The following is a 15,677-nucleotide window of genomic DNA, read 5'->3' as shown; positions in this document are numbered from 1 at the left end:
AGCGTGATTGAAGCGGTGCGGTCGGTCGTAATCCTTTCTTTTTTTTTTCCTTGTTTCGCAACCGAACAAAACCGAAGCTTCTTTTCTTTTTTTCATGATTGCCATGCCACCAGTTCGCGCCGGCACGTGCCCAATAGCGCATTTGTTAAACTAACTTTTCCCGCTCGTTTCCCGTTTTTCGCTTGTTTGAACAGTGTCCACTTAGAAAACATGGAAAAAGCGCACAGCCTCCTTTCATAGGCCGCTCGTGCGGGCGGAAATTTGTTACCACAGATCGATTTCACTGCGAGTTTCACAATGTTGCCGCTGTTGCAATGGATGCCAGTACTTGTAGTCCTGGTTAGATTGAAGGCAACTACTCTGAAACAACTAGTTTTATTAAGGTTGCTCGATGGGCTTGTTGGCGCTTCATATTAAATGCCATTGGCGTAGCGCATGTAAGACTGGACGAAGAGGCACAGAAACACACACACACACACAGCGCTAACTTTCAACAATAGATTTATTTCCGACATGAGCAGTACATATATCATTTACTATAGTCGGATACAACTTTAGAAAAAAGGGGGCGTTTACTCCTCCGAGGCGGAGGCACACGAGCATCCACCAATGGGGGCGCACTCTGGACTAACGTCATGAGCCGGACGTCCGGTGACTCCGCCGACGGAGAAGATGGACGCCCGCGCTTCGAACTGGGCGAGGTCGCGTCAGCTGTGTGCTTCAGCCCCTCGTCAGAGTGAATTCCAGAACTGTTTGTGATGGTCTATCATGCCGGAAATATTACTGCGAGCTTGCGATGCGGCATTTGTGCCGCGTGCGTTTGTTCTGAGCCGTGATTTGGCGAAGGAACATTGCAGCGAGCATCGCTGGCGCTGCGCTACGCTTTGCCTGAAAACAGGATCCCGCAGCGACCGTTAAGAACACACATTCTGCGTGTTTGGTTCCATGTTGTTTTATTTCACTTCCGAGTGAAGTTACGACGAGAAATGTTTTCCAAAGACTGGTGCCTACTGTTAGCGGCGGGTGTGTTCGTGTACTGTGTCGCTGCATTTTTCGTCGGACGGGGTGAAGCGATGGAGCAAAACCATTCTCAGGAGAAATCAGAAACGTGTGCGCGCATGAAACAAACCTACGAGTGTCTCAACAGAAAATATTTGCAGAAGAAGCTTTCAACGCAAAGATTTGTCGCCGTCAACTTAGCGTGAACGATTATTGTCAGCAGTGAGATAGCCGAGTGTCTAGCGACGGTGTTCGAGCGTTGTGTAGCACCCTCGATTGATTGCTGCCCACCAGTGCTCATTGCACGCGCAAGCTGAAGAATGCGTGCTGTGAAATTGTGAAAACACAAAACCAAAAAATATAAATTTTATGCTATTTAAAACCAAGAGTATTTATTTAAAACGATGAATGAACAATTTTTGTACCTTCCTGCCTCGACAGTATTCTCGCCCCAGGTTTGTAATGGTTGCGATAAATGCATTGCTTTATGTAAGTGCTTTTTCAATAGCAACTGATTCATTTTAAGCTTGGAAAACGAGCAGTAGACACGCCGTGTACATGTGAACAAGCGCAAAAGCCTTGCAGAGCTGCTCTTTCTACTTTTATCACTTGCAGTGAAGCTAAAGAGCAGACGACGGGCAGCGTTGTGGAAGGCACGGGGTTATTTTTCTGTTGCTATCCGGCATGTGCTGTAGCACATGAGAGCTCTACTAAACCAGTCATCAAAATACAAACGTATTTATTTATACCGAGAATTAAGCGTTTCAGGAGCACGATTTTTCGACCGAGACTACGTTAGTCGCGGAGGCAATCGGCTGTCGCGCTTCGGTCATCTGGGCGGGGCCTCTCCTTTTTTTCTGCAGTTGTATCCGACTATAGGTGCGTCACTGAACACGTGCTCCGAAAATGTGAGCAAACGCCAAAAAAGAGAAACACATACATACATACATACATACATACATACATACATACATACATACATACATACATACATACATACATACATACATACATACATACATACATACATACATATATACGTACATATATACGTACATATATACGTACGTACATACACACACACACACATACATACATACACACACACACACACATACATACATACATACATACATACATACATACATACATACATACATACATACATACATACATACATACATACATACGCACGCAAAACTGTTCGTAGTAAGCATTTATGGCATGCATAAAACGTATATTTTTGTTGTCGTTGATAATGCGATGGAAGGTTTGCTGACGGGTGCGTCACCACACATGACTAGTTTTACGTTTAATTATCTCCCTCCCCCTTTTTTCTTTTTTTCTTATACTGCGGCCAACCGGCTGAAGTAGCAGGAAGTTGAGGATAACGACTCTGCAATAGGACCAAGGTAAAATGCACAAGCTGCTCGTCTTGGCATTCTGTTCAAGGTTGCCCTGAATCCAAGGAAGAGCGCCAGATACTAACCGGCATCATATATATATGGTGCCGGCAGGGCGACTGCGCATGCGCTCTGAAAGTGGTGAAATCGGTGTACTTTTCGAAAAGCTGAGAAGCAGGTCGGCTCGACTTAAGGTGAAGCTGGCTTTGGCGTACGAAAGCAGTTTTTGATAGATCCCACTGAGCATTGCACGGGTCGCTTTTTCTTTTTTTTCTTGCAAGGGTCCGGTCCGAGCCCGAAAGTGTCACGCGCTGGCCCACTCGAGCGCGGGGCCCGGTAATTTCAAACTTGGCCCGTATACGCGGCCCTGGCCCGAATCTTTCGGGCGCAGTCCGGTTCGACGACTCATTCGCCCTTGAGCCTAAACGAAGTATGGTCGAGTTCTCGGTGATTATGAAGGTACTATAGCCGCACACAGATTATTTGCAAGAGGCACATTTCATGCGTGAGGCTTTCCGCTGCATGGAGTTGCTACAGAAAAAAAAAAGTAGAAATTACGAAAAGCATACATCCTCCGTTCACCATGCGCATGCGTTAAAGTGTGTTATGAACACCCGTACTACACTTTCCAAATAGTTGAGCAGCAATATATAGCGAAAGCATATATATACCTTGGCGAAGGCATAGGTGAAAATCCCCTTACACCGCTAGCCATTCCATCTCCTTCCGAAATTTCAAATATTCGAAATTTAAAAGTTTGATTACAGTGAAGCAATTTCAGCCAATGAACTTGCCGAGAATGTGAATTTAAATACGTTGGTCTATTGGCTTTCAGAATACCATAATTCACAGCTGCTAGAGGCTCTTTAAGCGTGATTAAATAGCAATCGGGGACACAAAGTGTAACGCTTGGGGACAAATTCACACGGAACATGCAGTTTTTATTGCTTTATTCGGCTTCATCTTCATGGCGCCAGTTTTTCAGTCAACAATTTAGGCACCGGTGTTCTGTAGTATGAGTAAATCTGAACTTTATCTGCTTTTGTTTCAACGTGTAGGGTGTTAAACATACATGTAGTACAGCGTAGACAACCCACTTCTCCCCCATCAAGTTGAAATATGATAGTGCTAGCTAGAAAATGAAAACAACCAATTTGGGCAATGCAGATAAGGGTTGAGCCACTTGATGCGTGAAAATATAATTCAAAAGTAAAATGTATTGAGACAGACAGAGAGAGAGAGACTATTATTTGACCAGGCTTCTTTGACTTTGAGGAGGCCACCCAAAGGTGGGTGCGATATTTCATGACCGGGCGAGAGGTAAATACATGTCAAACGAAAAGGGACCAAGCGCAGGAATGTATTGTTTGTCTAATGTGATCAACCAGTGGGACCGCCAGAAGGTCGTGTTCTATATATAGAATCGGAGAGATTCGTGTGAATCAACAGAAATAACTTCTACAACGCTGAACAATGTTCGTGCATGCGGCCCTCATTTCATAACAGGCATGTTATGTTTGCAATGACCCGTCTCCGTGCTCAGCATACCGCGGAGGAGTTGATAAGCTCAAACTGCTTCACGCAGAGGCGGATTTATGTCCAGCACGAAGCGCCAAGTTGATCGCAGGGAACGCGCCTTGCTTTTCATGGAAAACCAAGCTCTGACGAAACAAACCACAGCTGGGTGCCAAACAAATTTAGCCATGCATGCGGCGAATAATCTGCGGCGGCGGAATCTGCGTGCGTGCTTTAGGCGCGGCTATGGTGTCATAGCGCGGCGAAGAATTAACGTCGTTGTTGGATGCGGCGAAGAACCATTTCATTCTCTATGGGAGAACGCTCCTTCTGCGGGCGCATCTCTCCACGCAAATCTTGCGAGGCGCGAAAAGGACATCGGACGACAGCGAGAAGCGTTCTGTCCTGTGTGCTTCTCACTGTAGTTTGATGCCTTTTTTGCACTAGTTAATGATTTCTTAAGTCTGTAATTCTGTTCTGTTCTCCACAAGTTTTGCGACCAGCTGTTAAGCTCCTGTTGCAGGTAACCGCCAGTAACTTAGGGGGGAAATGCTGCGATAAATGTAAACCTCACACTTCGTTAGTCGACGCAGATCTATAGCAGCTGACCTGATTTCTGTACATACCACATCCCCCCTCGGCGACATTGCGGCGAAGTCCACCGTGACAGTTAAGGTATCAGGTATGTGAGACAAAGCCTTGAACAATTCTCCTTCTCCGTGACACTGACGCGCAGCCACAAAGCAGAGTAAACAGAGCGCACGATCCGCCGCGCGGCCGTAAGCATGCCCAGCCGAGATACCCTCGTGACGTGCGTGCTCGATAATGGTGGACGCACGACCGGAAGACAGGAACTGACGTCACGTGCAACCTATGTATAGGACACGCGCAATTGCTCACTAGGCTCATTTTCAGCGACTAAAAGAATTAGATGCGATTAGACCATTCATGATAGGATAATAGTTTAATCTATCGTCTAGCTCCAAATTACATCTATCTACAGCATGCGTCGCAGCTTTTCTATAGAAAGAAGTTTAATTGGGCCATGGACAAAGAATCGAGGTATAGTAGGCACGATGCAAGATCTAAGATGTTAGCTTTCAGTAGCGTTCGGTTTATTCTGCAGCGAAGACAGTATGGCTATGTGAACGTGCACTGCATATACTGTGACGCATCGACCTTTATACAGTATGTAAACGTCAGTCCTGCGAGACAAACAAGACGTTTCACGCGCCGTGCCCGCGTTTGCGGGAACCCAATCAGCATTGCTAATCCAATTTATGTCGGGAGCCTTTCGCGGACCGTTGGTGATAGCAGTCGCAGCTGGTGCTCGATAATTTATGTGCGCACACACGCAGCTCGGTGACAGTCCGGGTGGTGCTTCGGATTAAACAAACGTGTTTCGCCGGCAATCCTGTACACATGCACCCAGCGCGGAACGCTTCGCACCGACGACGCCCCATCGTTGGGTCTACAGCTGTCACGTGGGTCAAGGCCCGATCCGTGGGAATGTTTGACTGTACTACAATACAGCTGTCTTAAGCAGCGCACAAAGGTATAAGTTTGTTTTATGATTCTCAGCACAAACCCACTACCCTCTTAGGTCACAAGTTATCCTTGTGATGAAAGTTCATTCTCTCTTAGTGAGTGTGGGGCCATATAGAGTGAGGGAATGAACTTCAGTAAGAAAAGATGGCACACAACCCGGCGGATCATTCCGCCGGCACCTGTCTAGACCAAGTGTACCTGGCTGAATTCATTACGCAGCTTCGAGCATGCTGCCAGCGAGTCCCCGCGGCAAGCACTACGTACACGCCAAGTCAACTTACATGAATCAAGCCTTAATTTTCCTTCATCGTTATTCGCTCTTTTTCCTATCTTTTCCGTACATTGCCTTACGCGCTATCTCTGTGAGCGAAACGTGCGTGGGTGTGTGCGCGCGCCACTAACAAAAGGTCAGCGTTCTGCTCTTTTAACGCGTTACCCTTAAGGGCCCCGTGTCGCAGAAAATCCGGTGTCGGCGTTCGCGTCCCGTGAGCGAAAATTGTCGCATATATTTAGGCATATGTATATGCCACGCCTTGCTATATGACATGTATGATATATGTAGTATGCTATATGACATATATGCGGCTTATATTGCCGCACCCTTCTATCACTAAAGATGCTCATACCTTGTCTTACATTTCTGACAAGGTTATTCCTCGAAATTTTCAGAATGACAGCCCACAAACAAATGTCATGAAACAAAACACCGGCAGCGTATTCCTTCTATGTTAAATCTTCTCAAACTACCATGTTAAAAGTGCGAAACAATAACAGAGACCTGAAAATAATGCGATTTTTTTTCGGCGCGGCTGTGCACGACCTCCGAGATCGGCTCATAGAAGGATAGGATAGGAATAAACTTTATTTGTCCAACGGTTGTTGATGTTGGTGCCCGGAAGAAGCCGCGTTTCTACCACAAAGCTCGCCTTCGTGCATAGCGTTCGCCGCTAGCGTTTCCCGGAAAACATTACGGTTACATAAGCTGCAGTTGCCGGGAAGCGTGAGAAGCAGTCAAAAAGTTTTGAATGCCGTCGGGTTCCACTCTTAAAGGCGAAGCTTAAGCGTCCTCCCAATTTGTGCTGTTGACCTTCCAGGCAACGATCCCGCAGTGGCATGAGCGGCGAGTACCGGCACGAGTCGGAGCGCACGCGCCGCGAGTAAACGCCGCACACCTTGGCGAACGCGCGGGCACGCGTATGCAACCGCGAGGGGCGGTGGTGGCAGGTGTTCCCGAACCTGTTGTCACGTGCATGCCTAACGGCGAATTCGGCAAATCGCACCAGGACGCCCGTTCATCCAATCGTCATACCAGAAGGGCGCCCCTGTGCGCACCGGTGCGATTTGCCGAATTCGCCATAAGAGTGGACGGCAATGTTTGCACGGGTTGTCTGTAATGACCGCGACGTATACACAGGCAGGAAAACAGAACAAAGCTGGCACGTGGCGGGAATTCGCTCACCCATCGACGTTTAATGTAAGATGCCCCCGAGAAGCACAAGGTCACTGGATGACTCGGTCGCGCCCTTCATATTTGCTTTTTGTATAATATGCAGAATCACAGCTTGACGCGTAAAGTCTATCAAAGATGTTTTGAAGCGACAGCGACCAGATTTCTCGCGAAGCCGTGTTGCAGGGATCCTCCTGGCGTCCATAAAAGGATGGAGTGAGGATGTCGATGGTGCGGCACAACCTTTTTTTGGCAGTGAAGCGTAATCTATATGCACGGAAGCGAAACGCCCAGAAGTATATACGAGCGCTCGCGAAACGAATGGATAGAATCGTCGCAATATAGCGGTCCAGATCTCGTCCCAAATTTCTCATATTCCGTAAACTTTCGTGCCCACTCGTATGTGAAAACAGCCGTGGACAATTAAGTGACAGCGATTGGTTTTCTCACCCATATAGCTCCTTATGCCAATACCCAATTCCCTTTTATTTTCTTGTTACGCAGCAACGAAAACGTTAAGGCGTGCACTCTTTCAGGATGTTCTTGGTTTTATGTTCCCAGGTTGCATTCTTCATGCCAAATTTCAAGTAGGCTCCGACCGAAAATTCGGATTCGGCTTTGATTTGGTTTCGGCAACATCTCGCGACTGGAACTTCTCGAAAATGTCTTCGAGGATTCTGAAAACAGGGCCAACTTTTTTGTTTTCTTTTTGTCGAAATTTGTGGCGCGCAATGCCAGTGACAAACAATGCCACGCACATCCCTTGACAATGTTCGCGCATACAGAAACGTTTTTCCCCCCTCTCCTGCTGAAATAAACGCACCACGCACGCACAGTGTCCGAGCTAGAGGTCACGGGTTCGATTACCGGTCGCGATGTCCGCATTCTAAAGGGGCAGTACGGAAGAACTCTCGTGTACCGCGCTAGGGAAGCCAAAATACAGAGCCCTCTGCTAGGGCGTCTCTGATAGCCATTCACTGGCTTTCGGCCATGGATTAAATATGCGCTTCCTTCTGTAACGCCACATTAGCCTTAAACGTACCTAAGTAAATAAATTAGCAACATCAATCAATCACGCGTACGCAGGGGTTCATTTACCGCGGCTAGCTGGGCGTTCGATCCTGGCGCCAAAAGATCCACGCGACCGCTGCACGCAACACTCCCGGCAAGGCAATAGTCCCGTCTCAACATCCATCAATTCTCGTGAAAAGTGCAATTTATTTCGGTTTCCACTCTCTCGCGAAATATGTGGCCTACAGGGAGCGTTTTGTAGCAGCGGCCCCATGCAAGTGAAGACTTGCAGAGAGCGCAGCAGCACTCAGACAAGGGCGGCTAAAGGAAAGAGAGAATGCGGGGCGAGCCGTATTTCCCCCAGGGAAAGCCGTGATTCCTTTGAATCGAGTTTCTCGACGAACAGGGAGGATGGAGGGGTGGTTCCTCGAAAAAGCAGCGCGCCTCTCGTACGAACAACGCGAGGGGAGTCACGCACGTGTTGAAAAGAAAGACTGCAGCAGAAACAAGAAGGAAGGGGGGGCGGGGTGGCGAGGAACGGGGGCGCGTCAGTTTACGAGACGGCTAGCGACGAGAGAAGGCCAGACCGAAGGTACCAAATCCTGGCTGTGGGGTGCGTATGAGGAGGACAGCATGAAAGGACATAAAAGATGTGGCGGAACATGCAGTATGTGCAACCAGAAGGAGACACGTAACTCGGGTTGTTGGTTCTAGACGTTGGTTTCCTTTGTGCTTTTTTTATTTAGGTTTCTTTTTTCCCCCGTCAAGGTGCTACAAGCTGAGGAGAGCAAGCAAGATTTCCGTCGTGGTTCCCAACTATGTGCAGATTGAATAAAAGAAGCGGGGTTCGCAAATTTGCGAACTGACCTTGCATAAGTTACAAGGAGCTCGTGGTACAGCACCGCTCACGGTATCGCGTTCAGTACACACGATGCTCACTTCGCGTTAATCCCAGCTTGCGTGCGCAATAACTAGCTCTTCTCCGCTCCCCTCCTTTGAGTCCAGACCGCAAGCCAAACCCACTTCCCTGTCTGGATTTGATCATAAAATCTTCCTCTTTCGGAAGTGCTTTTATGTCTCTGTAATAAATACCCCCACATCACGCGCTTGCTCTTATATGGTAAAACAATCCTATCTGTCGTAGCTACGGCGCAAGAAAGGTAATGCGTGTGTAACAAAAGCATAAGTAATGGATGACGAGGGCCGGGACGAATGCTCTTACCACCATCACCTCGGAATTTATGTACGAAGTTAACCGGCTGCGCGACGACCGAGCCTGCCTAACAGGTATCTCTCCTAATACGACTCTCACCTACGCGCGAAGGTAACAGTAGAACATTGGGTAACCAAATGGTCGCGGTTAAAGTAATGCAATAATTTATGTCTCTGTGCATAACTAATAGGCGGTATGACACTTTATCCCCAAGGGTAAGCCTGAAATGATAACTACTGCAATGCTTCGGACGGCAAAGATCTGAAACGACAAGTCCCGTGAACGCGTGCCAAAGAAGGAAGCAAAAAAGAACCTTCAATATTTTCACTAAAGAAGACAGTGCTTCTTTTTAAAGTGCGGCACTGTTCTTCGTCCAAGAGCTCAAAACGCATGATAATGCAAAAATCGTCTTGTACAGCATCCACTCATTTTGGTGACTTTTTTTTTTCCTTAAAAACATGTTAGGAGAGGGTTTTCTAACTTGACCTTATATTTACAGAAATTGAACCAAACAAGAAAGCGCATCAAGGTTACCAGTAAAACGATATCGCAATTCAGTGAACCGCTCACAGTATATTTATCGGTATAGATAAAGCAGACAAAATTGATATACACCTTTCTGAGGTTACACGAGCGCGCACGCACGCCGCATGCGTGCGGGGCGATTGCCGGAAACTCTGCCGGCAATAGCGGTAAACTACTTCATCATGTGTCGCTCGTGTTATCGTGTCATTTTGTGTCAGTGTTTTAAATGTGGATCACTTATCAGGTTGAGACGATCTAACGGATACAGCTCAAATAATTGTGATATCTTGTCCCGGTATACATAATTAAGGAGTTGTAAACATTGTGCTTCCTTGCTTTTAAACTTACTGTTTTTTTTACCAACTCTCCTCCCCCCCCTCCCTCCTATTTTTTTTTTTAGTACTTAGCTTGTATTCAGCTTAACAAGTTTCATCCAGATCTGTATAGCGGTTGTCTAATTGCGTTTTACATGCACTTCTAGATAAATCGAAAACGGCTTCGAGCTGAAGATTAATGTGCCACACTTCGGATATCGTGACCGAATTATAACACGACTTTACCACTGGAAATGATTAGCAATAATCTAGTCCTCTTGTACACCACCTGCAGTATTTCGTTGGCTTCCGCAAAACCTGGGTCACGTGAAAAGGAATCCTCGGTTTACATTCAACAGCACAGTTGAAGGGTGCGTGCATTTCAAGTAAGTCGATGCTAATAATTATAATAGTTAGTGGAAGCAACAATGTACACAAGAAAAGCCATTTCACTTCCGGCGTTTCATGCCACGTCTGTAAAAGAAAAAAAGAACGCTCGTCTTATTCCGACTGTAGATACGTTCAAAACAATAAAAATGCGCAGAACGCTCTACCATACGCTTCGAGCATGCTGCCAGAACGATACTCGGCAGCAGCATCACGTTGGTCCTGCTGAAGGGCCGAGTGCGATCGGTAACGACATGCTCTCGCGTCACTGCCTGCGTTCGTAAGGCTTATTACAGACCGCTCGCGTGCACGCTCTAATTTCACGGTGTCTGAGACATGAATTAGACGAACAACGGTCAGCTAAGACTCTTGGAGTTTCACATGCTTTCCTTACCGATTCATTGGCTTCCTAGGTAGTCGGCGAAGGTATCGATGAATAACGTGACACGCTGCAGAGGAAACGTGTTGAAGGTATAGATCCCCTGCAGCCACTCGTCGACCAAGTTGCTCTGATCGAGGGTCATTACAGTGACGGGAATATTACTACTATAATGAGTGCCGTTGCGTTTTACAAACGCGATCGAGCACCAGCGTGCGCTAGTTACGATTGTGAATTTTGCCCCGGAGATGCATCAAGGCTGACGGCAAGAATTGGGGCACGACGAACAAGCAAGAACAGGACAAAGTGAGCTTGCACTGCCTTGCAGCACGAGCGACACGCTTACGTCTCGCTGACAAACGGCCCGCCGCCAGTCTCCGATTGCGAGCCGACGGCCCCGAGGCGCAGTACTGAACCAATTACCGGTACGAAAAAAACTCGCCGCCACAAGCGGTACAGCGTGCGGCGCCCCGCCGACGTCTAATTAAACGATATAATGTCGAACAGAATGCCACGCATTCTGTCGCTCCTTGTTCGGTGTACACGGGAGAACGGTCACGCTCCAAACTCGATAACACACCGTTCGCCGCTCTCTCTTTCAGCGTATGCCTGCATGCCTCCATTCTTTCTACGTCTGATGCAGAACCCAGACGATGCACACTTTCATCACTCCAACATAAACAACGCTGCAGATCGCGTTATTCACTGACACGAAGCAACCAAGCAAGACAAAGGGTAACGAAAAAGTGTTTACCCGGGACCGTCCGGACGCCAGTAGCGCACGAACAGCTTCTCGGTCGAAGCTTGTACGTTGGATTCTTTCACGTAGTTCGGCATAGTTCAAGTTGCTTGTAAGGTCCACTTGACAACGACAGAACTTATGACTTGAAAACAGCCCTTCCTCCCCTCTTCTTGTGCCTCTTGGAGTATTCCTGGAAGCTGCCTTAACGGTACATCAGCACTGCGAGCAACTCCGAACTCGCGCGCGACCGTGCTGCTTCTAAATTCGGAAGAACGTCAGGGTGCATGAGTAAGCACTCAACGTCGGCGGCACGTTCTTCGGCGGTCGGAGCCAGGGATGCAGGATCCAGTCACCGAACAGGAGCAGCAGGATGCCGAACGCAGGACATGGCTTCGGACGATCGGGTTCCAGCGCCAACGGTCGGCTCTCGCAGCTAGGGGCTGATGTACGGGGCGGCGTGGCATCGGGATGCGTCGGCGACTGCGTGCCTCGGCGGAGGATCCGGCGATGCGAGTGACATGACAGCAGCACTTTGGAGCGATGCCGGCGACATGGAGGAGCGAGCGGTCGAGCGGGGTGCAAGATGTATCCGTTAGATTGAGACCGCCGCTCTCTCTCTCTCTGCACGAGGTGATATGGCTAGATGGCCTCGCAGTTACCGCATGAGAAAAAAAGAAACCAACCCGGGCCACCCCGACGGCGGCTTGCGGAGCGCCGTTTCTGCAGCCGTGGCAGCTTGCACGAGCGAACAGCCAGCTCCACCTCGCTTCTCTCTCCGCAACGTCCTTCTCCTTGTTTCGGCCCCTCCTCGTGCGCTCTTTCTTCCACCCCCTCTCTCTCTTCCGATTTTGCCTTCAGTTATTCCTAGTTGAACTCGTCTATTTATTTACTCCCATCCTGCCGCCGCGAAAGCGCGCCCGCAGGGCTTCCACCAGCGGCGGACGCCCCCGTGTTGCACAAAAAAAGACGCGGTCTTCCTGGGCGAGGGAAGCTGTCGCGAGAGAGAAATGGCTTCCAACCTCTCTTGCTTCGTTCGTTGGCTGTTCGCAGGCCACTCCACCCTGCCGGAGGGGTCGGCGTGGCCCACTGTATAAACAGGAGAACCCCGAAGGGCGGACGTCGCCGTTGGGGGAGGAAGCGAATCTGGGCGGGGACGCAACAGAAGTTCCCTCCAGCAGCAGCGGGTTTTCAAGAACCTCGGTGGCGGCAGTAAACCATCGTCTCTGCTTTTTCCCGCCTGACCCTGCCTCAGAGATCAGTCGAGTGCAGCAGTGGAGAAAAGACGGAGGAACCTCGCTTGCAGGATGGCGCATTCAGCCGAGCAGGCGTCTCCTAGGGCGTGAGCCCTCCACTATTCTTGATAAACCCCTCGTTGTATCTGTTGTTAAATTCCTCGGTTCCTACTCTGACGAGCCAGACCAGGAAGTCGGTGCTCCAAAAAGACGTGGCCTGGGGGGCGTGCCTCCCGCTAATGTTTCTGATTTGTGCAGTTAAGCGCGAGTTGCCAGATGTATTTGTGGAGGTAGAGGTTGTGAAGCGCATGATCAGCTGAGGATGTGGATCCCTGCTCTCAGGAATTAGTAGGCAGAAAGATGAACACTGAGCGGTGTCAGTGTGTTCTGGCATTCCATGCCGCCATCACGTACCAGACGCACTCTGCCTAGGCCTGGCACAAGCGTAGAACTTGGTGCGTAGCCCATTTTCCTTCAATATGTCATCCCTGTCTGCTCTGTTGTATTTCTGAAGGTAAATAAATAAATAAAAAATAATAAAGTTTAGCATTGAATGCCATGTGTCGTCTGACCTAATGCCACGGCAGATATGATGTCATGCTCGTGATTATACGAAGAGAGTGTAGCTATGGCAGTGTATCTCGTTGCTTCATCATAATGGCTACAGACACGAAGATTCATCCCACCAGTGTCGCCAAGGAGACAAACATGATACACGCTAGAATCCGTGCCACTTTCTCGTTACAACAATCCTCATTTTCAAAACTCGAAGAGAAATTTGTCGAGAAAATGTCACGTACAAAAAAGATAGAAGCAATGCGACAGGCGCTTCTTTCGTTCTTGTCCGTCTTGTAATGCGCTGTTACTTAAAATGAAGCTATACATCAACACGCCCAAATGTGGGAGCCCATGTGCTCTACAACATGACTGCAGACGAGCTTTGTGCACACTCAAGGTAATTCAAAACTTGCATGCACTCTGTGATCCGCTGAAACCTCTCCCTCAACCTTTCACTAGATTCGGCGCCTCTGGCCTGGGCGGAGGCAGCGACCCTCCGCGACCTCATCTCCGACAGCGCTGCCCGAACTTTTAACCGGTGCGGAGGGCGTCGCTGCCGGCTCCGATATTCAGGGTGAACCTCCCGACAGCCAGACGGATTGCCTCTGTTGCCACCCTGCCGGGGTCGAGGCCATGGCCGTCGTGCGGGAAGGCGGCGGCGAGTGCGGGGTTCGGAGTGAAGCTGCGCGCATTGTGTTCGCAAATCCCCCGACCTCCCGCTCGTGAGCGCATTCCGCGGACTAGCACGGAAGCAGCCGGGGGCGGAGGACGCACCCGGCAAAATGAAGGCCGAAGGCTGACTCACGTCATGCCGCGCAAGAGGAGGACGTGGCATTTCTGTAGTCAAGACGATGACCCTGCTGTCACGAAATGTCGCGACAGCTCGTGACTCGCAAGCGTGTCCGCGACTCATTGGGCGCCGAGTGTTATAATATGTGGATCGACTGGAGCGTCACAAGTTTCCATAACTGCAATATGGCGGCTCTTTTCGGCGGCTCAGGAATCTCAAGACCTTAACGGATCGTACTTTATTACTTCCGCTTTCATTATTAAGTCTTGTGTGCCGTGGAACCAATGCTAAAGAGGAAGGTTCACGCATTGCTGTGCAAATGCCACTAACTACCAAAGCTTATCTGTTCTTTCTGTGACATGGTAAAGAAGGATCGTTACCGAGAATTGTTCACGGAAGTTAAAGAATCAGTCTTGATCCTTGCAGGGTTAGGTACTTCAGATGAGTATATGAACATCATTAGGAGAGCTTGAAAGATGTGATTAAGGAAACATGTAATTAGAGCGATTTACCACAACGCGATGCTCCGAGTGATCTCGTGAGTATTCGCCCTTTCTCTGGTTGCACACGTGGTACCTTGCTGCTGCGGTACGGTTCGCGCTGTACACACTGCATCAGGTGAGCTTAAATCCTAAGTGCGAGGTGTATTCAAGCACAACTCTACCTTTTATAATGCAACGCTTACCGCTCATACGTTTCTTGCCTCACTGCGCGTAATTAAAACACTAACATTCAAACCTCTACTGAACTATAGTCACACACACACATTATGAGAAAAGCTCCGGTCTTCTTAAAGTAGTTCAGATGAACCCCAGCCTTGTGCAGTTCCTAGCACCGATATATCATGACCTAGGCGCAGAACAGTGAAGAATTCCACGGGCCCTCGTTATATGAAGGCGGCTAAGGAGGTAACGCACGTGCACCCAAACGAAAACGGCAATTGGAACTACTTGAGCAGGCAATTCTTATTTATTGCGATCGCAATTATATATACACTCTAGTCGCATTTTTGTCGTCGATGTTGTCGTCGAACTTCTCAGCAAACATATTTACACACTGTATCGGTAACTCATTGAAATCGTTAATTTAAACGATCTGTAAATTATGACTTTCAAGCGTATACGTCACGCTGAGAACAGGCGGGAGGGGTGCGCTTGCTGCAGGCGGCCTTGCAAAAGTTGCCGGCAATAACTGCTCCGACCGAACGCCACCTATCAGCCGCGATGCATTCTGAAACACTTCGCAGTCCAGCTAACACCAGGTATCAAACGCAAATTGACACGGAGTGCAATAGGCGTAGCGTTTTCCGAATTACGACGGCCCACACGGTTCACCATTCACTCCCCAACCCTGTATCAGGGAGGAACATTATAGGTGGAGCCGAAGCACCTCCCTCTGAAATATCCGGTCTCCTCGCGGGAACAAAATGTCACTTGCATTTGAGTGTGGTGCCGTCTTGCGCTTCAGTTCACGCATTACTATCTTACGTTATGCTTCAAGGGCGGGACACTTCGGTGTGCAATGTTCAAAGTCACCAGGAGCTTGACAACGCACTCACGACGGTGACGCAAAGTTACGCTTCCTTTGCCATATTCTTAACAATACTTGGGTCAC

At 48.8% G+C, this 15,677-nt stretch overlaps 1 protein-coding gene across 2 annotated transcripts in view; it reads right to left on the bottom strand.

The window, feature by feature from the left end:
• The window catches only part of OtopLa (proton channel otopetrin-like a), a 41,810-nt gene that overhangs the window by 15,373 nt on the left and 10,760 nt on the right, over nucleotides 1–15,677 (bottom strand). Inside the window, exon 1 of one of the 2 annotated variants that reach the window (XM_050182612.2) lies at nucleotides 11,496–12,269. The exons of the other annotated variant lie outside the window; for it this stretch is intronic. Coding sequence (XP_050038569.1) covers nucleotides 11,496–11,578 — 83 coding nt within the window. The 5' untranslated portion in view covers nucleotides 11,579–12,269. Of the gene's footprint in view, nucleotides 1–11,495; nucleotides 12,270–15,677 lie in introns of those variants that run through there. 2 annotated transcript variants of the gene reach the window in all.

This window comes from Dermacentor andersoni, chromosome 4, assembly GCF_023375885.2.
Source record: "Dermacentor andersoni chromosome 4, qqDerAnde1_hic_scaffold, whole genome shotgun sequence".
Lineage (NCBI taxonomy): Eukaryota > Metazoa > Arthropoda > Arachnida > Ixodida > Ixodidae > Dermacentor > Dermacentor andersoni.
The sequence above is the reverse complement of the archived record's forward strand: the minus strand, read 5'-3'. Positions and strand labels throughout refer to the sequence as shown.